Source organism: Neoarius graeffei, chromosome 3 (genome assembly GCF_027579695.1).
Source record: "Neoarius graeffei isolate fNeoGra1 chromosome 3, fNeoGra1.pri, whole genome shotgun sequence".
NCBI lineage: Eukaryota > Metazoa > Chordata > Actinopteri > Siluriformes > Ariidae > Neoarius > Neoarius graeffei.
In genome coordinates, this window is record NC_083571.1 from 26,728,789 (window position 1) to 26,755,768 (window position 26,980).

The 26,980-nt window shown below is 41.7% G+C and overlaps 1 protein-coding gene across 2 annotated transcripts in view; it reads left to right on the forward strand.

Annotated features, from left to right (window-relative positions):
* klhl2 (kelch-like family member 2) overlaps positions 1 to 26,980 on the forward strand; it is a 96,131-nt gene that overhangs the window by 40,179 nt on the left and 28,972 nt on the right. For both annotated transcript variants that reach the window (XM_060916576.1, XM_060916577.1), the window contains exons 3-5: positions 7,316 to 7,422; positions 17,090 to 17,211; positions 23,173 to 23,335. In XM_060916576.1, coding sequence (XP_060772559.1) covers positions 7,316 to 7,422; positions 17,090 to 17,211; positions 23,173 to 23,335 — 392 coding nt within the window. The remainder of the gene's footprint in view (positions 1 to 7,315; positions 7,423 to 17,089; positions 17,212 to 23,172; positions 23,336 to 26,980) is intronic.

Here is a 26,980-nt window from a genome sequence, read left to right on the forward strand (position 1 = left end):
TTTTTTTTTATGTGCATGTGTGCTTTGCTTGAGTTCAGTATGGTATTTTCGTCAAATGCATCTTCGCTTTGCTTGGGTATATTAGGCTGCTGGGCCATAGAAGGTGCACGCTACACGCGTGTAAAGAAAAGTGGACAAACGTAGCATGACTTGCTCTGGGCCATAGAACGGCGTTCACGTTGCACGCTGCACACTTCACGCGTGAAGCGAGAAATGAACATGCACACTTTTTTCTAGGCGTGAAGACGGAAATTCCAGTCAATGCATGCGGTCACCGCCGCGCCAGCCAATCAGAACGGGTCTAGGGAGATAACTCTATGCTTTCAGGGGAAAACTTCAGAAAAAATATAATTGAATGGTATAATTGAAAAATAGTTCTTCATCGGGATTGTCAAGCAGATTATAGAATGTTCGGTGAAATTCACCACGGGTTTCTCTCAGAAGGAAGTGTTCTCGGCTCCAAATTCTGTTCCTTTTTCTCTTCCTCTGTCTCAGTAAAAGCAGAATGAGGCAATCGTCGTCATCCGAAGAGTCCATATTGTTGGTTACTCGGTCAAAGTAGAACAGACGCAACACGTGAACATCCAAGCATGAAGTTTAATGGCCCAGGGTCCGGTTCTTCACGTGAACGTGTAGCGTGCAGCATGCAGCGTGCAGCGTGAACCTTCTATGGCCCAGCAGCCTTACGGTATTTTCAGGTCATGTCAAATGCGCATGTGCGTGAGATAATCGCTAAGTTTTTGGGCAAGGTGTATCTTGTGTCAAGTAGCCTCTCAAAATGGCAATGAAAAAATGCACAGCAAAATGAAAATATGAAGACGAACATGGGACATTTTTAACAGAGTGGGAGAGTTTATACTTGTTTGTTGAACGTAATGGCAAGCCATTCTGCCTTATATGTCAGTCGTCATTAGCTCATTTCAAAGCTTCCCGCCTCCCTGAATAAGCAAGGAGCCAGATATGCAACACTAATTGAAAACCTGCACGAAAGCTTTGTAACCCGGTTCCGTGATATACAACTGAAAAGGCCACAGGTTACGTTCCTCGTCGACCCATTCGATGCGGAGATGGACTGTTTGAAAGCCCCGCTTGTCACAGATGAGGCTGCGGCTGAGTTGGAGATGATCGATCTTCGTGAGGAAGACCAACTGAAACCTGTTTTGAGGGAAGGCACCATTGAGTTTTGGAAAAGTGTGCCATTGGAAAAATACCCGAATGTGAAACGGGCTGCGCTTAAGATACTGTCAATGTTTGGGTCAACATACTCTGCGAGTCTGTGTTCTCTACCATGAAACACGTGAAGTCAAAGCATCGTTCTGTTCTGACTGACACCCATGTGAAAGAACTGCTTCGAGTGGCAACGACGGAATACAAGGCAGATTTGAAGAGGATTGTTCAAGGCAAGGAATGTCAGAAGTCCCACAAAGCAACATGCATAGTAAGTGCACACAATATTGATTGCTGTAAATGACTGGCCTGTGGTATTAGTACTGACTGAAGGAGTACATTTCTCTCATGTTGGCGTGTGACATTTACTATTAATCTGGCTGAGCAGAGATGCGTGCTTGAGCGTGTGTGTCTGTGAGGGGGGGGCGATGGTCATGTGTATGGTGCGGCTTTTTTTTTTTGGTAATGCCATGAGTCCCACTAAGCAGCATGCATAGTAAGTGCACACAATGTTCATTGTTAAAAATGACTGGCCTCAGCCTGTGGTCTTGGTACTGTAGGAGTAAATATGTTGGTGTGTGACATTTACTATTAATCTGGCTGAGCAGAGGTGTGTGTGTGTGTGTGAGAGAGAGAGAGAGAGAGAGAGGAAGGGATGGGTGATGTTCGTGTGCCCATGTGTATGATGTGGCTCTTTGCGGTAATACAATAAAAAATGTGGCTCTTGGTCTCCAACTGGTTGGCCACCCCTGCTCTATAGGGTTCAGATCAGGTGACATACTTGGCCATGGAATCACTCTCACCCTGTTCCTCTTCAGAAAGTCAGCAGTGGCCTTAGATGTGTGTTTTGGGTCATTGTCATGTTGAAAAATGGCACGACGACCAACAGCCCGAAGTGATGGAAGCATCTTAGCTTTCAGTATAGAGCAGTACATTTGAGAATTCATGATGCCATCAATGAAATGCAGTTCTCCAACACCCGCAGCACTCATGCAACCCCACATAAGAACACTACCCCCTCCATGTTTCACTGTGGGCACCAGGTATTTTTCCTTGTACTCCTCACCCTTGCGACGCCAGACTGTTTTGAAGCCATCAGTTCCAAAAAGATCGATTTTGGTCTCATCACTCCAGAGTATAGAGTCCCAGTAGCCTTCATCCTTTTCAGCATGTGCCCTGGCGAACTCTAGACGGGCTTTTTTGTGACTGGGCTTTAGGAGAGGCTTCCTTCGGGGACGACACCCATGCATGCCATTCCGTTGCACTGTACGGCATATTGTGTCACGTGACACATTCACTCCAATTTCAGTCTCTACTTCCTTAGATACCTGTTGTGCACCTGCATGCCGATTTTCCTCAACTTTTCTCATTACAAGCCGCTCCTGCCTGGGTGTTAATTTTCTTGGCCGGCCTGTACGTCTCTGTACTTTGGCTGCAGTTCCATCTGTCTTGAATTTTTGGATCACTTTTGCAACCGTGTTCTTACTGATAAGTAAGGCTTTACTGATCTTCTTGTAGCCCTCACCTCTCTTGTGTAAAGCAATAATCCGCTTTCTCAGATCCAGAGACATTTCCTGGCCATGAGGTGCCATTGCTGACAGCAGGAAATGGGAAAGGGTGGTTTGCTTTAGGTAACAGCCTTTTGTAGCCAACTGCCTAATTAACCCCTGTGTAATGACTAATTAGGCCGAATCCCATTTCACCCCTTGGACCAACCCCTTGGCCCTTCCCCTCCATTTTGCGCGTTCACGTGAAGGGGTAGGGGTATCCCAATCCCAGTTAACGCGGAGGGGTAGGGGAAGGGGTAGGGCTTCTGTACCCCTCCAAACGGAGATTTTCCTGGAGCAGACTCCGAACGAAGGGGTTTGAGTGATTTCCCACAATGCCATGCGGATTTCAGCGAGATTTCATGCGGATTTCAGAAAGATGGCGGTTCCCGCGGCGAAAGATTGTCATAAATGTATTTTCTCCATTATTTACGTGTTTTAAGTTGTTATCCAGAGGAAACACGCCGCTTGATTCGCTTTCGAGCTGAGAATGAGCAGCGATTTCTGAAATCCAAGCTGCTGCTAAAAAGCTTTGGGAGTGAGTATTGTTTTCGGTTGCTTGACTGCGTACGTTTTGTTCTGTTATTCTCGCTTTTATTGTTTACATGAGTGTTCTGACACCTCATTCTGTCGGATGTGGTGCACGAAGCGCCAAAGATATCCCATTCAGTGGTGTTAGTTAACAAATCACACCCTGCCAGCAGAGATTTCTGGTTCTGTCTCTGACTGTAGCGGCTGGTCGCAGCCAATGACGCATTTGGTCGCGTTTTGCTAACGTAAACGCTGACGGAGGTACGCGATGACGTATGCGATCGTTGAAGGGCTATCCCAATACGTAAGGGTTGAATTTCAAGCCCTATCCCTTGTAGCTCAGTTTCAAGGGGAAGGGCTAAGGGGAAGGGGTAGGGGTAGAAATTAGAATTGGGATTGGGCCTTAGACTCGCCTGTGGTTAATTGTTTGTTCAGGTCCACATTGGTAGCCTAAAAAGTTGCTTTACTCAGAGCCCTTCAGTGGGGTGTACTCATTTCTGCACCACACAAATTTCACTAAAACTGAACTAAAAATCATTTAAGTTATATTATTAGCCTTTGTTTTGAGTTCAAAAGCTCAACAGAACCTGTGTTTAACTTAGTCTGGGAACGTTTTGGAAATATATCTTTGTGTTCCTTGTCATATTGTGTGAAATGTTACTTTTCAAAGAGGGTGTACTCATTATTGCATTGCACTGTATATAAAGCTGTGGTTTTATGAGCACATTTAATCAGCCTGCAAGATCGTCATCTCTGTGTGTGTGTGTTTTTTTTTTTTTCCCCCTTTCCTTCTGCTCACTGGTTATTGCTGCTATAACATACATGATGGCACGAACAAACTTGTTTCACAACACTAACACGGATTAAAAAGTACACCTCGTAATTCGTTATTAAATAATGAATATGATTCGTATTGGCTCTGGTACAAGAGGAATAAAATATTCCAGGCTGTGCCGTCATTTAAAACCAGATTTTTAAAACAATGACTTCTCAGCCTCAGTTGCAGGTTGATTGACTGATTTGAAGTGAGGAGTTGATTATTTTGGCACATCACTGTTTAACAATCTGTCTGATCTTTACAGGGGAACAAAGCAGTGTATCAGTAATGAGCAGAACGGTACTTTCTAGTCTAAAGTCCTTCCAATGCGCGGCGCCGATCTCCGTTTCTATAGCCCTCGGCCTCTCGCCTATACAGCTAGGCTTGCAGTGAGGGGCTAGTCCTCTGGTAACCGTAAGAGTTTGACTCTGTACTGCAGCATGCCTTGCCAAACGGCAGAAGGGACCATTTTTTGCGGCTGCTGCGTCGTAGAGGCGGAGCCATTATGTCATCGTGTTGTAAGAACGAGTGTAACAATAGCAATACTTCGTAACCAGTCAGCACTTATCCTGATGAAGTTCGATTGCCCGTTCTATTTCTTGATAAACTTCAGAACCAGAAACGAAACAAGAGAAATCTCGTTATAACTTCGTAGTATCGGAAGATAACCGGCAGATGGTAAAAAGATAAACGAAATTCACCTCGTGGTTCGCCAAAGCTACTGATTCGATAAAGACGAGACATTTCTTTTCAGCGTTTTCTGCAAGATGTGTGTATTATTTTTGTTCTGTACAATTGGAGAGTGAAAAAAGAAAAGGAACACCATGTGAAAGTTTGGGCACCCCAATACATTTGAGTTCTCAGGTAGCTTTTACCAAGGTTCCAGACCTTAATTAGCTTATTGAGCTGTGGCTTGTTCAAATTCCTCATTAGGAAAGGGCAGATGATGCAGATTTCAAAGCTGTATAAATTCTCTGACTCCTCAAACTTGTCCCTAAAATCAACAGCCATGGGCTCCTCTAAACAACTCCCTCGCATTCTGAATAATAAAATAATTGATGCTCACAAAGCAGGAGAAGCTACAAGAACGTAGCAAAAGTGTTTTCAGGTAGCCGTTTCCTCAGATCGTAATGTTATTAAGAAATGGAAGCGGAGATCAAGGTGAGGTCTGGAAGATGAAGAAAACTTTCTGAAAGACCTGCTCGTTGGATTGCTAGAAAGGCAAATAAAACCCCGTTTGACTGCAGAAGACCTTCAGAAAGATTTAGCAGACCCTGGAGTGGTGGTGCGCTGTTCTACTATGCAGTGACACCTGAACAGATATGACCTTCATGGAAGAGTCATCAGAAGAAAACCTTTCCTGCGTCCTAGCCACAAAATTCAGCGTCTGAAGTTTGCAAATGAACATCTAAATAAGCCTGATGCATTTTGGAAGCAAGTCCTGCGGACTGATGAAATCAAAATAGAACTTTTTGGCCAGTGTGCAAAGGTATGTTTGGAGAAAAAAGGGTGCCAAATTCCAGGAAAAGAACACCTCTCCAACTCTGAAGCATGGGTGTGGATCGATCATGCTTTGGGGTTGTGTTGCAGCCAGTGGCACAGGGCACATTTCACTGGTCGAGGGAAGCATGGATTCGAATAAATACCAGCAAACTCTGGAAGCAAACATCACACCATCTGTAAAAAAGCTGAAGTTAAAAAGAGGATGGGTCCTACAATAAGACGATGATCCAAAACACACCTCAAAATCTACAATGGAATACCTCAAGAGGCCCAAGCTGAAGGTTTTGCCCTGGCCCTCACAGTCCCCTGACCTAAACATCATTGAAAATCTGTGGATAGATCTCAAAAGAGCAGCGCATGCAAGACAGCCCAAGAAACTTGTAGAACTGGAAGCCTTTTGCAAGGACGAATGTGTGAAAATCCCCCAGGTAAGAACTGAAAGATTATTAGCTGGCAACAAAAAGTGTTTACAAGCTGTGATACTTGCCAAAGGGAGTGTTACCATGCAGGGCGCCCAAACTTTTGCTTTGGGCCCTTTTCCTTTGTCATTATGAAAGTAAAGTGTTTTGGCTTAAAATATAAAGGGAACGAGTCGTCTTTAACTTTATGCCTTTTGGAGATCATTTCATCTTCAACTTGCTTAAAGGAACAGTCCACCGTACTTCCATAATGAAATATGCTCTTATCTGAATTGAGACGAGCTGCTCCGTACCTCTCCGAGCTTTGCGCGACCTCCCAGTCAGTCAGACGCGCCGTCACTCCTGTTAGCAATGTAGCTAGGCTCAGTATGGCCAATGGTATTTTTTGTGGCTGTAGTTAGATGCGACCAAACTCTTCCGCGTTTTTCCTGTTTACATAGGTTTATATGACCAGTGATATGAAACAAGTTCAGTTACACAAATTGAAACGTAGCGATTTTCTATGCTATGGAAAGTCCGCACTATAATGACAGGCGTACTAACACCTTCTGCGCGCTTCGGCAGCGCAATGATACGGAGCTCAGATATCAATGCGCTGCCGAAGCGCGCAGAAGGTGTTAGTACAGTACGCCTGTCATTATAGTGCGGACTTTCCATAGCATAGAAAATCGCTACGTTTCAATTTGTGTAACTGAACTTGTTTCATATCACTGGTCATATAAACCTATGTAAACAGGAAAAACGCGGAAGAGTTTGGTCGCATCTAACTACAGCCACAAAAAATACCATTGGCCATACTGAGCCTAGCTACATTGCTAACAGGAGTGACAGCGCGTCTGAGTGCGTCTGACTGACTGGGAGGTCGCGCAAAGCTCGGAGAGGTACGGAGCAGCTCGTCTCAATTCAGATAAGAGCATATTTCATTATGGAAGTATGGTGGACTGTTCCTTTAACTGTTCACAGTAACAGCGATTTTGACCAGGGGCGCCCAAACTTTTGCATACCACTGTACATATGCTATCGTTACTGTATGGACATGGGATCAGAAAAAAATGTATTTATAAGCAGTAGCCGCATGCACCCATTGGGTATCTGATGGTCTTTGGTATGACCAGACCGTGAGTAGATCTCGCGATCGAGAGGCGGACGCGCTAACCACTAGGCCAACTCACGGTTAGAACAGTACTTTAGGACAAGAAAATAAAAGACATTTGTAATTAGCTGTTTTCTTGATTTTCTATCTCAGCTGCTTTTTATAAGGTTTGTAATATATGATGTTTATAATGTGATAGATGTATAAAGGACGCTCTTAATTTGTTTTTCTCCACCAGTCAGAGTGTGTTGTGCGACGTGACCATCGTCGCGGAGGACGTGGAGATCGCAGCACACCGGGTGGTTCTGGCAGCTGGGAGCCCATATTTCCATGCCATGTTTACAGGTTTATACTTAAACTACTACTAATAATAATCTTTGAATAGATGCAACGAAGTAAGAAACTGAAAGGCTTTTTATCTCGCTACATCCTCCCCCACTGACACCCCCCCTCCCCCCTCCTCCAAGTTCCCCTCAGTGACGGTCTATCAGATCTAAAGTTGTGGATGCAGAACAATTTTCTAAATTGAAGCCGTGGCCAAATGGTTAGAGAAACAGCTTTGGGACCAACGGGTCGCTGGTTCGATTCCCTGAACCAGCAGGGTTGGCTCGAGTGCCCTAACCTCCAACTGCAGAGGTGGACAAAGTACCCAACTTCATTACTTAAGTCAAAGTCCAGATCCCGCTGGTCAAACGTGACTCCGATACAAGTGAAAGTTGTCCAGTCAAATGTTTACTCAAGTACTTGCTTTTAAAGTATTACCGTATTGGCTCGAATATAAGACGGTGTTTTTGTTGTAAAAAATAGCTCTTAAAAAGGGGGGGTCGTCTTAAATTCGCGGACTAGACAAAATGCCGCCAAAAACGAAAGTGAAAGTGAGGACAGTGAGGGTGAGCAAAGTGAGGCTGCGGATCTCTGTGCTGAGTAGCTGTAATTTAGCAAACTACCCTTTCCATTGTTTCAGTTGTTTATTATTGTAAACCTTAATGTATTGTTTAATGCGTTGTTTAAAGCATTTGCACTGTTCTGCAAATTTATTCCATATACCCGTAGGCTATTGGAAGTTATGCATTGACATTCTGAGTTTATGAACTTTCAATCTAAACCTGACAAATTTGTTGAATTAATGCAATTTCAATGTTTTAATTTGGCTTGTCTAGTAGCCTGCAGTTTAGCCTCTTTTTTTTACTTCTATGAAAAGTGTTCACGGAAATGAGACTGAAATGACCTCTATTTAAATGTGAAAAACAAAAGCCTCTAATTTTAAACAGAATTTTGAAATAAATACGAGTTATATGAATGAACATTTGGTCTTCAAAAAACTTTTTCCCCCAAAGATGAACTTGGAAAAGGGGGGGTCGTCTTATATTCGGGCCAATACGGTAAGTACATTTTCTGCCAGCGCATCGTTGTATTATAGCCACAACACTTACAAAACCTAACACCGTTACCAAAGACAGAAATGTGAATTCACAAAATGAGCGCATGCTGTGCCATCATGCTGGTTTAACGTTACGCTAGCTAGTCAGTGAAGCTCCGCCTGACATGCTAGCAAACTCTTTTCAAACTCAAAATCATGTTGCGTAGCTAACGCTACTAGAAAAGAAATATGTGACACCTCACCGAATCCAGGGACGCACGTCGGCCGAAACGAATCCGAGATAATTGCAAAAGAAGCTTTTTTTTTTTTTTTTTTTTTTTTCAAAATTTGTGATTTTCGGTTTTTTCCATCATGTGCAAGTTGAGATCTTGAAGAATGCCATCAGTATTTCAGATAATAGATTGTTTTGTTGGAAAAGCATACATTTTTTTGTTGCAAATTGTCTCGTTTTTGTCAGGGCTGTAGAGTGCTGGGGGGTGTGGGTAAATTACCATATGGACCATTCACATGATGATTTAAGTCTTTTTTTTTTTTTTTTTTTTTTTTCGCGAATCAGCTGGATGATACGAGCTGAGCTCGTGGCTACTTAAGCTGCATACAGGCATGTAATTTCACTATGCAATGAGCAAGCTAAACAGAGCGCAGAGGAGCTGAAACACCGCGAAGCAAACAGACTCACGGTTTTCACATCAGAGAGAACCATTTCTAGCAAAAAAAACGCAACCAAAAGGAAGTGTTCTAGGACTACATTATTCCATCGGAGGCATTGGTGTGTGCAAGGTACGACGGAGCATTAGGGCCATTCATGAAGGAGAAGGTATTTTTTGATATGACGAGATTAAAGTCAACATGTCGACATTAAACTCGAAATTCCGAGAATAAAGTTGAAATTGGATGTCGACTTTAATCTTGATGGGTCGACTTTAAACTCGACATGTCGACATTAAACTTGGAAATGTCGAGAATAAAGTTGATGTCAAGTCGACTTTAATCTCGACAAATACGTTAAATGTCGAGAAAAAAAGTTTTTTTTGTTTTTTTTTCTGAGTTTTGCATGCAGAGAGAGCACTGCTCCACACTGAATCAGACCAAGGGCTCAACATGCCACCCGTCGACAATTTGGTGAAATTATACTTTGGTATTGGATTAAGCAACAAAGAAATACTCGCTGTTTTAGCGCAGAACCACGGTGTGGTAATAAGTATTAGGACGCTGAAAAGATGGTGCCAAAAACTCCGTCTTTTTAGGAGGAAAAACTACACCGACTTAGAGGAAGTGGCCGCATTCTTGCAAAGCGCAATATCTTCTTCATGAATGGCCCTAATGCTCCTGTCGACATGTCGAGTTTAAAGTCGACCCATCAAGATTAAAGTCGACATCCAATTTCAACTTTATTTTCGGAATTTCGAGTTTAATGTCGACATGTTGACTTTAATCTCGTCATATCAAAAAATATCTTCTCCTTCATGAATGGCCCTAATGCTCCGTCGTAGCAAGGCGCCGTTTCTCTTTCTGATGGGGTAAGTTTATTAATCTAAGGCTGTGTGGTTATTTTTGCATGTAACGGAGAGTGTTGTGGTTTGGTTACATGAAACTAGTATTGTGTTAGTTGTGTTATCATCGTGCTATCTTTCTTTCTTACGGTGTGAGTATTTTGTTATTTTTGCATGTAACGGAGAGTGTTGTGGTTTGGTTAAGCCTAGGTCACAACCGGACATACGATTTTTTTGGCCGTGTTTCCCAAATCGCCGGTCTGTGGCTCGAAAATCAGCACGTTACACGCGTGCTCTCCGTGTGTTTCTTGCGTTTTTTGCATGTAGACCGGCCGTAGGAGCACGGTACGGCCGGTTGTGACCGAGGCTTTACATGAAACTAGCGTTGTGTTAGTTGTGTCATCATCGTGCTATCTTTCTTTCTTACGGTGTGAGTAATTTTACAATCACAAAACGTTAAAGTATACTTTAGGACTTATTTTTGTACTTCATAATTGTGTTGGGCATACTTTGCATGGAAGGAAAATTGACGTGGTGATCTTTGTTTACATGAAAGTAGCATCGTGCTAGCTCGTAGGGGGTAGGGCTTTCATTAATGTCATGCAAATGAGCACCATTATGTGCCCGCCCTACACCCAGAGTAGCGGAGATGGGAAACTTTTGCCGCTTTTCCACTACAAACGCGGCTGAGCCGAGCCGTGCCGAGTTGAGCTGAGTCGGGCTGAGTCGAGCTGAGCGGGGCTGTTGGAGTTGCATTTCGACTACAACCGCGCTGAACCGTGCTGGCTGGAAGTGGGTGGACACATTGGGTGGAGTTAGCGAAAGTGGGTGGACGTCATGTGATGTCGTTAAGCAGCGCAAACAGTGACATCAGTGACAGTGGTGGAACAAGTCAGAGCCGGGCCGGGGGCGGGGCAAATGACCGGGCCCTTTATTAAAGCTTATCATAACATCATTTTAGGCTACAAAATGTCCGCAACTGCGGTGTTTACCAATTTCAACACTACCGGGTGCAACTATGTTATTTAGTACATCAAGTCCTTCAAACGAACATGTAACTCAGAAACAAAAAACATTAGGATACTGTACATGGCTCATAATAAAACATCAATAGCCTATACTGCGCACATTATTTGAAGGGCATACGAATGAGCGCTCAGAGGTTGCAACGGTGACAGGAAGAGTCAGAAATAAAAGGAGGGCGGTGCAAACCTCACTGAATGCACTGTGTTTACCAATTTCCACTACGGGGTGCAACTATGTTATTTTGTACATTAAGTCCTTCAAACGAACATAAAAAACATTCGGCGACATACTGTACATGGCTCATAATAAAACATCAATAGCCTACTGCGCGCATTATTTGAAGGGCATACGACGAGCCTTGCGCTCCGCGAACTCGTCCACGATGCTCTGTATGTCACTGATTCAGTGATCTTTTAAGCGGTAGTCTCACGACCCGGATAGTAAACAATAAACATGGAGGACATGGTGTCGTTAGTGTTGCTGGTCTTGGTGCTGTGGCTTGTTGTCACCGACAACGCGGACAGATACTGGCAAGAGCGTATAGATGAGGCGAGGCGCATAAGGCTTCAGAAATTCTCGTAATTCATAATTATTCTTCTTCCGGGTTTGCGGTGTTTACAGATCCCAGCGCGCTCGCGGGGCGTGTGTGGGCATGTGAGGACACTCCTCCTCACCAATCAGTGCACAGGGGAGTGTCTGCTCACGCCCCCAGCCTCACTCGGCACGGCTTGGCTCGCTTCAGCCCCACTCCAAAACGGTGCGAGTTTTAGGGGCTAAGCAGGGCTGAAACGAGCTGAGTCGTGCTGGTTTTTGGTAGTCGAAACGCGAGCCGTGTCGGGCTGAAGTGAGCTGAAGCGAGCTGAAAAAGGGTAGTGGAAAAGGGCCATTTGAGGGCGATTTTCTCCCTTTTCTGTTTTAAGAGGTATGCAGTTTCAAAAGGCCACACATTCTTCAAATATTGTCAGATCTCCACATGGAAGGCATCATTGGAAAGCTTAGAAACTGTACTTTCTGAATCTGTCAATAATTCAAAATGCCCCCGGGCCGACACGTGTCCCTGGATTCTGGATTTGGGCACACATTTCTACATTGTTTATTTGGCAAGATTATGCTAAAACATATCTATTTCTGAAAGGGCTTCAGATAAGTTAACATTATTCATGTTAGCGCAACTCCGTTTTTACATGCTAACTAACGGTGTCCAAGTTAACTAGCTATGTGTTAATGTTAGCCGTGGACAAGGCTACGGCAACTTGGCGGGCAAATCCATAGAAAGTCATTTGACGAACCAGACTGCAACGCTATTGCAACATTAACACTAGCTCGAAAAGCACAGACAACTTCACTGCAAGCTTTCTCTCTTGGAATAAAACGTTTATATACCTCAATATGCTTCCGCAGGTCGGACAGCGAGTTTTTGTAGGCCGTGATGTGGTTCGTTTTCGGCAAACATTTCAAACCGAACGAATCTTTTATCCTTTCAGGAAACTGAAACATGGGTTCTCGGTATGACATTCCCCAGAAGAACCGCCTCCTTTCATTCTGCCATCAACTGATCGTGTTCAAATAATGCTGCGGAGAAATCGCCGAACTTGATTTCATCCAGTCTATAGATGTGGCGTGACCCGAGTGAATACTGATCGGCTGGCTCAGTGTCACCTGCGGAAAAACCAATCGCGTTTTAGATTTAAAAAAAAAAAACATCCACTTTCAAAGCTGCTTCATAGTAACGAGGACTTTGATAGAAATGTAGTGGAGTGAAAAGTACGATATTTGTCTTTCAAATGTAGTGAAGTTAAAGTTGTAAGTTTCTAAAAAAAAAAAAAAATAGTCAAGTCAAGTACAGGTGCTCAAAATGGCACTCGAGTAAATGTACTTTGTTCTGCCCACCTCTGCCGGCAGGTGTGGTGGTGTACCTTGTGTCTGATTTAGCCAGAGGAAAACTGATGTGATTATCAGTTCGGGCAAGAACCCCTCCATAACTAACTAATAAAACACGGATAAAACAGAAATCATGCTTATCGGCCCCAGATCTCCATTGTCCAAATCCTCCAGCTTCAGTCTTAAAGTGTATATCACGGGTAAATTCAGGAGCAAGATCAATGTAATTCTCCTATTTTATAATAAACTTTGGTCGAATCTGTAACATTCTGCGCAATTTTTTTTTTTTTTTTTTTTACCTTGCGCAATACCAGAAAAATTCAGTTGAAATCAAGCCATTTGAGGCGAATTGGTCCGCCTCTGAAAAACCTTGGCATTTGGATTTCCCGGCAAACATTGATTTTCGTGACGTCGCGTGCGGGACGCCTCCTTCTAAAGGCCTCTGCATGCTCTTGCGACAAGGCTTTCGCAGATAGCTTTTCGCAGACAGTTGTAATTTATCGTTGAGCGGGGAGTAATAGGCGTGCGCGATGTTATTCACCGCCACAACGCAAGGGGCGCGAAGTCGCTAGGAGTAGTTGGTGGGTGTGGTTAGTGGAGTGTTTATCCTCCGGTTACTTATAATGACTAGAACTTTTTTTTTTATTTTTTTTTTTATAATGACTAGAACTGGAGTCGTATAGATGTACGTACTTCCTCGATCAACCGCTCTTCATGCTGCTCCATCTTCGCTCGTGTTTTTAAAAATGCCGGTCGTGAAAACAAACCAAACCGGGAAAGTAGGGAAGCGGAAGTGCGTGTACAGCGGATGTAGAGTGGACCAATCAGAGCCCTCTTGTCTGCGACGCTGTCTGCGAGGCTTCTGCGGTGGTCACAATTTTTGGGAGGTGCGCGCAGAGCATCTGCGAAGGTGGGGGGGGCTACGCAGACGCTGTCTGCGACGCTATCTGCGAGGACTGGATTGTCAGCATAAATTGGCCTTTAATTCTACGTCAGCGCTGGTTTGTTTATGAGAAAACGACCTGGGGTTTTCTGCAAATTTCTTCAATGTTATCGCGTAATTATTAAAATGGTTAACAGATGTATCGTAGGAGGGTGTAGCAACACCAATCTTGATGGGATTAGTACTCATCGTTTCCCAAAAGACCGGACAATGAGAGAGAAATGGGAGCGCTTGGTCTACACAGGCTGTGCACTGAAACCGTGCAAAGCTCGCGCAGCCTGCTGGCGCTTCCACAGGTGACGCCACGAATCTGGCTCCAGACTCCCTTGGGATTTTTCCAGACGCATTTTGTTATTTTATTTTTTTATGCTGTAGACAGATGGCCTTGTGCAAGATTACCCTTCTGGATGAGTGTGTAAAGGGACATACTTTCATATAAAAAAAACAAACAAACACGAAATTGGTCCAGGATATGCATTTTAACATCGACGGCGCACTTGTTAAATCTTCACCTGTTGTCAGAAACTTTGGAATATTGCTCCGACCCCTCACTCAGCTTTGATCCCCATGTTAAATCCCTCACCAAGACCAAACAATCTGCTCATATCCCAACATTCATTCTCAGCTTCACTGGCTACCTGTATTAAGTACAAAGTCATATTACTCGCCTTCAAAGCTCTCCATAACCTTGCTCCTTCTTACACTACCGTTCAAAAGTTTGGGGTCACTTTGAAATGTCCTTATTTTTGAAAGAAAAGCACTGTTCTTTTCAATGAAGATCACTTTAAACTAATCAGAAATCCACTCTATACATTGCTAATGTGGTAAATGACTATTCTAGCTGCAAATGTCTGGTTTTTGGTGCAATATCTCCATAGGTGTATAGCGGCCCATTTCCAGCAACTCTCACTCCAGTGTTCTAATGGTACAATGGGTTTGCTCATTGCCTCAGAAGGCTAATGGATGATTAGAAAACCCTTGGACAATCATGTTAGCACAGCTGAAAACAGTTGAGCTCTTTAGAGAAGCTATAAAACTGACCTTCCTTTGAGCAGATTGAGTTTCTGGAGCATCACATTTGTGGGGTCGATTAAATGCTCAAAATGGCCAGAAAAATGTCTCGACTATATTTTCTATTCATTTTACAACTTATGGTGGTAAATAAAAGTGTGACTTTTCATGGAAAACACAAAACTGTCTGGGTGACCCCAAACTTTTGAACGGTAGTGTACATCTGTGACCTTCTGACCCTTTATACTCCATCACGAGCTCTCCGATCCTCTAGCTATAATCTCCTTGCTGTTCCTCGCACGAGACTCTCTCTCTCTCTCTCTCTCTCTCTCTCTCTCTCTCTCTCTCTCTCTCTCTCTACTTTAGGTGGCAGGTCCTCCAGCACCACGTCTCCCAAGCTCTGGAATTCCCTCCGTGACTAATCTTCCCTTCCTTTCTTCAAATATCATCTCAAAATCTTTGTTTCATGAACAGTTCTCCTCCTCTGCATAAACTCCCCACTCTTGGCAACATTTTTTTTTTCTTTGACCAATGTACAACCCTGATTCCAAAAAAGTTGGGACGAAGTAGAAATTTGTAAATAAAAACGGAATGCAATAATTTACAAATCTCAAAAACTGATATTGTATTCACAATAGAACATAGACAACATATCAAATGTCAAAAGTGAGACATTTTGAAATTTCATGCCAAATATTGGCTCATTTGAAATTTCATGACAGCAACACATCTCAAAAAAGTTGGGACAGGGGCAATAAGAGGCTGGAAAAGTTAAAGGTACAAAAAAGGAACAGCTGGAGGACCAAATTGCAACTCATTAGGTCAATTGGCAATAGGTCATTAACATGACTGGGTATAAAAAGAGCATCTTGGAGTGGCAGCGGCTCTCAGAAGTAAAGATGGGAAGAGGATCACCAATCCCCCTAATTCTGCACCGACAAATAGTGGAGCAATATCAGAAAGGAGTTCGACAGTGTAAAATTGCAAAGAGTTTGAACATATCATCATCTACAGTGCATAATATCATCAAAAGATTCAGAGAATCTGGAAGAATCTCTGTGCGTAAGGGTCAAGGCCGGAAAACCATACTGGGTACCCGTGATCTTCGGGCCCTTAGACGGCACTGCATCACATACAGGCATGCTTCTGTATTGGAAATCACAAAATGGGCTCAGGAATATTTCCAGAGAACATTATCTGTGAACACAATTCACCGTGCCATCCGCCGTTGCCAGCTAAAACTCTATAGTTCAAAGAAGAAGCCGTATCTAAACATGATCCAGAAGCGCAGACGTCTTCTCTGGGCCACGGCTCATTTAAAATGGACTGTGGCAAAGTGGAAAACTGTTCTGTGGTCAGACGAATCAAAATTTTGAAGTTCTTTATGGAAATCAGGGACGCCGTGTCATTCGGACTAAAGAGGAGAAGGACGACCCAAGTTGTTATCAGCGCTCAGTTCAGAAGCCTGCATCTCTGATGGTATGGGGTTGCATTAGTGCGTGTGGCATGGGCAGCTTACACATCTGGAAAGACACCATCAATGCTGAAAGGTATATCCAGGTTCTAGAGCAACATATGCTCCCATCCAGACGACGTCTCTTTCAGGGAAGACCTTGCATTTTCCAACATGACAATGCCAAACCACATACTGCATCAATTACAGCATCATGGCTGCGTAGAAGAAGGGTCCGGGTACTGAACTGGCCAGCCTGCAGTCCAGATCTTTCACCCATAGAAAACATTTGGCGCATCATAAAACGGAAGATACGACAAAAAAGACCTAAGACAGTTGAGCAACTAGAATCCTACATTAGACAAGAGTGGGTTAACATTCCTATCCCTAAACTTGAGCAACTTGTCTCCTCAGTCCCCAGACGTTTACAGACTGTTGTAAAGAGAAAAGGGGATGTCTCACAGTGGTAAACATGGCCTTGTCCCAACTTTTTTGAGATGTGTTGTTGTCATGAAATTTAAAATCACCTAATTTTTCTCTTTAAATGATACATTTTCTCAGTTTAAACATTTGATATGTCCTCTATGTTCTATTCTGAATAAAATATGGAATTTTGAAACTTCCACATCATTGCATTCCGTTTTTATTTACAATTTGTACTTTGTCCCAACTTTTCTGGAATCGGGGTTGTAAAGCAACCTTGAGTTTGAAAAAGGTGCTATATAAACGTATTATTATTATTATTATTATTAAGGGTATGTGTTTTTGTGTGCATGTCTGTTGTTAGGTGTGTGGATTGGCATAACGATGGCGTGTGTTTGTAGGTGAGATGAGTGAGAGCAGACAAAAGAAGGTGCGGATAAAGGAGATAGACGGATGGACGCTGGGGATGCTGATCGATTATGTTTACACTGCCGAAATACAGGTCACCGAAGAGAATGTACAGGTAAAAAAAAAAACCACGCACACACACGGTGAAAAGAGAGAGTTGACATTATTCATTTGCCAGTTAATTAACAAACGCGTGCTTCCTCTGAGATGCCTAAAACCAGCCAGTGTCCTCTTTTTGAACTGCGTCACAGAGTACCGGAATACACTCGGAGAAAAGCGCTATCTGCCCTCTTCTGCATACATGAGCTCATGGATGCGCGTGATTGGTTAGTGTCACTGTGATTGGCAAGGAGACACAGTAATCCCGTCCCTCCCACCCAGACAGCACGGCGCGTTTTGCTCAAACCGCTTGACGCGCTGTCCGGCGCCAGAGAGCCCATCATTCCCATTACACTAGGATGTTTGGACTTTTTATACCCACTGTATAGACATGTATACAAGCCACCATATTAGAATTCACCCCTTACTACCTTTTTCTTTGTGCACTCATGTCTCTCAAACGTAATCCCCCAACGGTTTAACTTCTCATTTATATTTTAATAAAGGTAACTGGTTCAGTGACGCTCTTGCTTGTTCCCCTTTTTTTTTTTTAAATCCCCTGCTGGCCAAAAGGCCTGAAGGGGCATTATGTCGTCGTAGCGATGTCCATCCATCCGTCCGTCCCAGGAAGGGTGCTCGCCTTCTGAAATCAACTCCTCTCACAATTTTTGGAGGAATTTCACAAAACTTGGCAGGATTCTTTGTCCTATGTCCGTAATACGCATGTTGCAGTTTCGTTCAGTTCAGTCAGAGTTTACCAGAGTTACAGCCCTTGATTTACAAAATTATACTTTGACAATTTCATAAGTGTGTTTTCTTTCTGAAATCAACTCCTCTCACAATTTGTGGAGGAATTTCACGACACTTGGCAAAAGGCTTTGTTATATGTCGGTAGTATGCATTTTTTTTTTTCGTTCAATTTGGTTGCATTTTACCAGAGTTCCAGCCCTTGATTAACAACCTTGTACTTTCACAATTTCATGAAGGTGTGCTCGCCTTCTGACATCGACTCCTGTCATAATTTTTGGGCGAATTTCTCGACGCTCGGCAAAAGGCCTCGTTATATGACGGTAATATGCAGATTGCGATTTAATTTCATTTGTGAAAATTTTCCCAGAGTTTTGAGCCCTTGATTAAATCACTTGTACTTTTTTCTCTCCGTGCGTCCACGGAAGGCGGTCGCATTTTCTGCTCTCCCTCTCCCTCCTTTTTTTTTTTTTTCCCTGCTTGTGCTTCTGTGTCTTGTCTCGTCTGCTGTACTTTTTGAAGAGACTCTTCCTGCATTACTTTCTAAACTAAAAAAAGCATTGAATTGATAAACTGGTCTCCTAACGAAATTGACACAGTTTTCTCGACGAGAAGTTTGGGTTCGGGGGAACCCGTCTGTCCTGCCGGAACGTTTGGGGCTGGTTACACGATGGACACGTGGGAGCGGTGGCGGGTCGTGTGCCTGGCGATTCTTTCTGTGGAGGACATTGAAGATATCTACCTATTCGGAACCATGATTACAGGACTTTTGCTGATTGGATTAGGCATTGCCCTGGTATATCGAGGAAATCAGACAACGGTGACAGCTGTTCAAAGCCCCACAAAGCTGCCCGATATGATTGGAGCGGTGGGCAAAGCTGTTGGCACTCAGACTGTGGACATTCAGAACTTTAACCACAAAATGGTTATCTCGGAGCAGCTTTCAGCTTTGCAAGGAATACGTTTTTCAGAGATCAATTTGAATAGAATGGACGGATATGGACGAGCGGTGTGGACATGCAAAGACTGTGTCTGGAAAGACCAAACAATTCATATCTTATCGACATTCGGCGCCCTGAGACAGCACCGGCCTTGGTTCAGGCCGTTGCTGAGGCAACATTTCCTCCTGAAGGTCACTGCCAGGAGAGACACTTGCGTTCCTTCTCTAACTCTCCGCAGTTGCCATTTTTACCCCCAGTGTGACAAGCGGGTGCGTGACCAGCGCCTTCATGGCTGCAGGAGTGGACGGCTGCTTGCTTGCGCTGGATTACCTCCTCCCCTCCCCCCTTACCCCTGATTTTTCCCCCCCTCCCCAAGTCCCGTGTTTAAAGTGTACTTGTGTTGTGTGCTTATGTGCAGAGGTTTTTTAAATGTTCCCACACTGTACTCCTGACAGGAGCATCGTGGGGGGGGGTGTTCTTTTTTTTTTTTCCCTTATCTTTCCTCATGCTGTGTTTCCTTTTTATCTTTATCCCTGTCTTCCTGTCCTGTCTACCCTATGTCAATTGTATGTTGTATATGTACGGACAGGTTGACGGCTAATTTCGCTGGTAAATGTAACTAGTGACAATAAAGGGCATCATCATCTTTGACAATTTCGTGAGGGTGTGAGTTCTTCTGAAATCAACTCCTCTCTCAATTTGTGGAGGAATTTCACCAAACCTGGCAAAAGGCTTTGTTATGTAACATTTTATTGAAATTTGGTTTAATATGGGCAAATTGTACCAGAGTTATGCCCTCGATTATGAACAAACTTGTACTTTGGCAATTTCATCAAGGTGTGCTTGCTTTCTGAAATCAACTCTCACAATTTTTGGAGGAATGTCACGAAACTTGACAGGATTCTTTGTCGGTAATGCGCATATTTAATTTCGTTCAGTTGAGTCACCTTTTACCAGAGTTCTGGCCGAGTTGCCAGCGGGGGACGTTGTGCTCTCGGAGCACTCTTGTTTTGTGTGTTAGACATAGCCGCATTAGAGTGCTTGAGTTTAGTAGAGCGGTAAATAGAATTGTTTATGCCAGCCGTAATAAACGCATGGTTGTGAAACGGTGCTGCAGTCTTCTGTCTCCAGTGTCGATCTGTGCTCAGAAGAAGAAAGTAGGGAGTGATGCGCAGCTCTTCTTTGACTCATTGGACTCTTCTTTTTCTTTGGTTGTCTACACTTTGTCCTTGGAGCTCGTTGGTGCAATTGGAGCCCTTAATGACTCTTGAGGAAATGTGAGCATGTGGGTGGTGTGAGTGAGTGGGTGGGTGGCATGTAAGTGCGTTCGTGTTCTGTGCGTGTTGAATAACCCTTCCAAGTGTGTTCTCGCTGACACCCAGTGCTCTACGGTCTGGTGTACAGTTAACATCGCGAAAGCTCAGTTTGTTATAAAACCCTGATGCATTAACGACGAGCAAAATGTCTGTACTGTTTCACTGCTTTCACTTCAACATCCATCTGGATGCTCGTGCACCTTCTGACAAATTAAAGAACAAAACCCACAACATTAAAGCTTGACTGCCTTTCGATTTCGTAAAATCGGTGAAATTTAGTTCCCTGTGAAATTTGGTCATTGTGATATATGATGATTTTCTGTATTATTTTTTTCGCTGTCCGGTTTCCATCAAATCCTGCGCTCTGATTGGCTGGCGAGCAGGTCCGTATCCTACGATACGGACCCCGGATACGGACCCCAGTTACGGACCTCTGGCGACTCGCTCGTTCACAACAAACAACATGGTAGCGTTTTTTGACAACGGGTTTTTAAAAAAAAAAAAAAGATTTATTTATAAGGTTATCAAAAATCTTGTACATTTTTTTTCAGGGGCGTCGTGGCTCAGGTGGATAAGGCGCCATACCATAAATCCGGGGACCCGGGTTCGATTCCGACCCGAGGTCATTTCCTGATCCCTCCCCGTTTCTCTCTCCCGCTCATTTCCTGTCTCTACACTGTCCTATCCAATAAAGGTGCAAAAAGCCCCCAAAAATATCTTTAAAAATCTTGTACATTTTTGCCAGCATTTCTCAGGAGAATAACATTAATTTTACAGCATGGATAGCGATAACGGCAGTGTTCACAGCGAAAGCGAGTTTTACTACCCTGAGGAAGAAGAAATAAAAGCATTTCAGGAGAAAGCTAAAACCTGTAACTGTTGCTAACGCCGAGCAAAAACATGGCTGAATCCTGAATGACTCCCGTTTGTATAAATAGGGGACGACATAGGCGGCAAAATGTAGGTTTTTTTCCTGCCATGGAAGTGCACTTGTATACCGAGGAGGAAGCAATTTGCAGTCCAGCCGTGAATGAGGATTCAAAATGGCAGCTCGGCTTGGTTTTCCCTTTAGGGCGCTCTCGTTTTCTGTTAGAATTTGGTAAAGAAAAAAATTAATATATTATTTACCAGCTTAAAGTGCCATTCCACCATTGGATGTATTTTTTTTGGCATAAAATACAATATATTTTATGACAACATGACTAGACAGAGAAATCTTTTAGCTTCAAAATGATATATCAAACATAATTTGACAACGACAAGTATATTAATTTTGCGACCAAAGTCACCTACCCTTTTAATTTCCGCGCGGTAGTGAAACGTGATGTCATCGGCAGGTTCCCCTTCTTGTGTACCACGTCACGTGTGACGTGGCACAGATTATCAGCAATGGCGGATAGAACGCGATTGTCAGCTTCGGAAAAGAAGCGAAGGAAAATAGCAAGTGATGCCCGAAGGAGACGGTCGATGGTGAATATCGGCACAGCAATCGACAAGTGGAAATCGCGTTCTATCCGCCATTGCTGATAATCTGTGCCACGTCACACGTGACGTGGTCCACAAGAAGGGGAACCTGCCGATGACATCACGTTTCACTACCGCGCGGAAATTAAAAGGGTAGGTGACTTTGGTCGCAAAATTAATATACTTGTCGTTGTCAAAAAATAATGTTTGATATATCATTTTGAAGCTAAAAGATTTCTCTGTCTAGTCATGTTGTCATAAAATATATTGTATTTTATGCCAAAGAGTACATCCAATGGTGGAATGGCACTTTAAGGTCGGTCCGTATGGTGAAATACCGTGACCTCGGCCTTGAATACTGACCTCGGCCCAGAGGGCCTCGCTCAGTACTTTCAAGACCTCGGTCACGGTATATCAGGCCATTCTGTGGCTGGGAAGTTAATTAATTTGAAGGGATTCCCGAGCAAATAATGTGCATGAAATCGCTCGCTTCAAGCAGACAGAGGAAGTCCGTGTATGTGCGCATGCGCAGATTTACCACCTTCTTCTTCGTTTGGGTTTTACAGCAGCTGGCATCCAGTGTTGCATTACTGCCATCTACAGGTTTACCTTTGAGGGTGCACTGACCGTTCCATCATTCTGTCGCTAAACAAACAGCTGATCACATCGAGGTGCTTGCTGACCGCCGATTATTTATTAGTTTGGTCCTGCATTTCCTTTCCTTCACATAGAACATAACGTCTTTTCTTCTCGCTTTCCGTTACTCTAGTCGGTCTTTCACATTTCATTCGCACGCTCATGTTCTCCATTTTTCTCTCCGGTTTCAAATTTGTATCCCACAATGCCTTGCGCGAACAGGGAAAGCCCACCACGTCATGCATGACAGTGTCTTGTATTGCGTCATGGTGAAGCAGGAAAAAATGGCGGAGAATTTAGAGCCACTAAAGTGACTGTAAATTCATTAATTGTTCTGTTTAATAATAATAAAATTGGAAGTCTGCGATTCAAATTCGGTCCACTAAACAAAAATCATTAGGTGTCGGGAAAATTCTTTTTATGACCAACGCTTGAAAAATCTGAAAGGCGGTCTAGCTTTAAAGTGTGTTAGGAAGATGTTGGGCCGCCACGTGCTGCCAGAACAGCTTGCGTTGACTTGGCATTGATGAGAGATTCACTCTGTCGGTGCCGGGCTTGGTGTGCACTTTTCGAAAAGGACATTCCTGCAAAATCTCCCAGTTACGTTGCGAGCTGGTGAGTGTGAAGGCCAGAGGATATTATTTACATGCATCGATGTACCCTGTGGGTGTGGGCGGAGTCATCCCGGAGGACACCCCTTCCATCAGTCGAGAAGCGTGACTCTTCACAAACCCTGCCAGCAAAATGCACCCAGTAGTCTGTTCAGGCTCCTGATTGATCATGGTCCTGAACAAGATCAAGTGGTTGTTGTAGATGAACGATTTAAGGAATGAACATGTGAGTACATTTTCCTTTATGCGTGTATACACTCAGGTGCTGCTGCCGGCCGCTGGTCTCCTCCAGCTACAGGAGGTGAAGAGAGCATGTTGCGAGTTTCTCTCCACTCAGCTCCATCCCACGAACTGCCTCGGAATCCGGGCCTTCGCCGACCTGCACGCTTGCTCTGACCTCCTCAACCTGGCCAACTCGTATGCCGGTAAGTGTGTGGGTCTGTAGCGGTGTATGCACAAATGTCCATGCCTGGGAGTAGACATTTGCGTTTGGTATGTAAGAAATAAACCACCCTGGGCATGCTGTTGTAGGAAAATAATCAACAACATCATGGTGGTGTAGTGTTGCCTGAACGTCAAGTTGCTGTTCATACCAACTTTGAACGGTCAGCGCAGTGTTCCTTCCTGTTATCATTATTCTGTAAAACGCAGTTTGGAATGCTCCAGAGAAGTCAGAAATGTCCTCGGTCCTGAAAACTTTCCTGTCTTGGAAATCTTCCAGTTATAAGATGCTAAAACTGGAGACTCCTTTGATGAATGAATGAATCATCATCTTGCCAAAAAAAAAAACGAGAAGTCCACGTCTCTGTGGCTTATAGCGCCGTTACTATAGAAACTCTAAATTTGCTATTACATGGCTATGGCGATGTTTATTTAAATATATATCAAAGCAAATTGGCAAAGCTGTGACATCATAGCTAAACCTTGGATTGAAGGAATTGAACTTTTCACGCCAAAGCCATGAAAATGTATTTGAAGCCTTCGAGATGAGTCAGATTGCTACAGCAAAGTGCATTGCGTTCCAGTCTCCTGAATAGTTTATAACAGGGCTTTTCAAAGTGTGGGGCGCGCCTCCCCTAGGGGGCGCCAGAGTTCTTCAGGGGGGCGCAACGTGAGGAAAAATAAACCAGAATAAGTTACTATTGAGGACATTTAGCGAACTTCAGCTAGCCTTTGCCAGAGACAAAATGGATCGATTTTTAGTACCTAAAGCTACAGTGAGTGAGGAGACAGAGTCTGGGCCAAGCAAAAAAAGAAGGAAGTATGACCACGATTATTTAAAGTTTGGATTTTCATGGACTGGATCTGAAGATGCTCCACTGCCAGTGTGTTGTCTGCCAAGAGGTGCTAGCTAATGATGCTATGGGATGTTTAAAATGTGTAAAAAAAAAAAAATGTTTTTAAAAAAAAGCACAGATGTTTAAAATGTGTAAAAAAAAAAAAAAAGAAAGGTTTTAAAAAGCACAGATGTTTAAAATGTGTAAAGTTTTAAAAAAGCAGATGTTTAAAATGTGTAAAATGATTTTTTAAAAAAGCACAGATGTTTAAAATGTGTAAAAAAAAAAGCTTTAAAAAAGCACAGATGTTTAAAATGTGTAAAAAAGTTTTTAAAAAGCAGATGTTTAAAATGTGTAAAATGATTTTTTTTAAAAAAGCACAGATGTTTAAAATGTGTAAAAAAGTTTTTAAAAAGCAGATGTTTAAAATGTGTAAAATGATTTTTTTTAAAAAAGCACAGATGTTTAAAATGTGTAAAAAAGAGGTTTTAAAAAGCAGATGTTTAAAATGTGTAAAAAAAGGTTTTAAAAAGCACAGATGTTTAAAATGTGTAAAAAAGAGGTTTTAAAAAGCAGATGTTTAAAATGTGTAAAAAAAAGGTTTAAAAAAGCACAGATGTTTAAAATGTGTAAAGTTTTAAAAAAGCAGATGTTTAAAATGTGTAAAATGATTTTTTAAAAAAGCACAGATGTTTAAAATGTGTAAAAAAAAAAAGCTTTAAAAAAGCACAGATGTTTAAAATGTGTAAAAAAGTTTTTAAAAAGCAGATGTTTAAAATGTGTAAAATGATTTTTTTTAAAAAAGCACAGATGTTCAAAATGTGTAAAAAAGAGGTTTTAAAAAGCACAGATGTTTAAAATGTGTAAAAAAGAGGTTTTAAAAAGCAGATGTTTAAAATGTGTAAAAAAAGGTTTTAAAAAGCACAGATGTTTAAAATGTGTAAAAAAGAGGTTTTAAAAAGCAGATGTTTAAAATGTGTAAAAAAAAAGGTTTAAAAAAGCACAGATGTTTAAAATGTGTAAAGTTTTAAAAAAGCAGATGTTTAAAATGTGTAAAATGATTTTTTTTTAAAAAGCACAGATGTGTAAAATGTGTAAAAAAAAAAGCTTTAAAAAAGCACAGATGTTTAAAATGTGTAAAGAGGTTTTAAAAAGCACAGATGTTTAAAATGTGTAAAAAAAAAAGGTTTAAAAAGCACAGATGTTTAAAATGTGTAAAAAAAAAGTTTTAAAAAAGCACAGATGTTTAAAATGTGTAAAAAAAAGGTTTTAAAAAGCACAGATGTTTAAAATGTGTAAAAAAGAGGTTTTAAAAAGCAGATGTTTAAAATGTGTAAAAAAAAAAAAAGGTTTTAAAAAGCACAGATGTTTAAAATGTGTAAAAAAAAAAAGGGTTTAAAAAAGCACAGATGTTTAAAATGTGTAAAAAGAGGTTTTAAAAAGCACAGATGTTTAAAATGTGTAAAAAAGAGGTTTTAAAAAGCACAGATGTTTAAAATGTGTAAAAAAGGTTTTAAAAAGCACAGATGTTTAAAATGTGTAAGAAAGAGGTTTTAAAAAAGCACAGATGTTTAAAATGTGTAAAAAAAAAGGTTTTAAAAAGCACAGATGTTTAAAATGTGTAAAAAAAAAAAAAAAGGGTTTAAAAAAGCACAGATGTTTAAAATGTGTAAAAAAAAAAAGGGGGGTTAAAAAAGCACAGATGTTTAAAATGTGTAAGAAAGAGGTTTTAAAAAGCACAGATGTTTAAAATGTGTAAAAAGAGGTTTTAAAAAGCACAGATGTTTAAAATGTGTAAAAAAAAAAAAGGTTTTAAAAAGCACAGATGTTTAAAATGTGTAAAGAGGTTTTAAAAAGCACAGATGTTTAAAATGTGTAAAAAAAAAAAAGGTTTAAAAAGCACAGATGTTTAAAATGTGTAAAAAAAAAGGTTTTAAAAAGCACAGATGTTTAAAATGTGTAAAAAAGAGGTTTTAAAAAGCAGATGTTTAAAATGTGTAAAAAAAAAAAAAAGGTTTTAAAAAGCACAGATGTTTAAAATGTGTAAAAAAAAAAAAGGGTTTAAAAAAGCACAGATGTTTAAAATGTGTAAAAAAGGTTTTAAAAAGCACAGATGTTTAAAATGTGTAAGAAAGAGGTTTTAAAAAAGCACAGATGTTTAAAATGTGTAAAAAAAAAGGTTTTAAAAAGCACAGATGTTTAAAATGTGTAAAAAAAAAGTTTTAAAAAAGCACAGATGTTTAAAATGTGCAAAAAAAAAAAGTTTTAAAAAAGCACAGATGTTTAAAATGTGTAAAAAAAAGAGAGGTTTTAAAAAGCACAGATGTTTAAAATGTGTAAAAAAGTTTTAAAAAAGCAGATGTTTAAAATGTGTAAAATGATTTTTTTAAAAAAGCACAGATGTTTAAAATGTGGGCAATTCCATGTAAATGTCAACCTCACCATGCAAAAATAAAGCAACATGTAATACATCAAAACCACTCCCAGAGATCTCACCTAGGCCTGTATTTTACACATGTGAATAAGTTGAACCAATTTGTAACCAACCTAATGTCACTGTCAGTCTTTCTTTCTTATAATGTAAAACCCAAGCTAAAATCAACTTTGATCATGTACAATTCTATATTATTGCCACAAGCCACAGAAATGTATGCTAAAATCCACAAAACAGCAAAACAATAGCCATCCTAAATATTATTTAAGAACTTTGATAGTTTTAGCTGATATTTAGAGAGTTTTTCAAAGGGTTATGGTGGTTAAATTGCTGATTTTCTAAACATATGCCATGTCTAT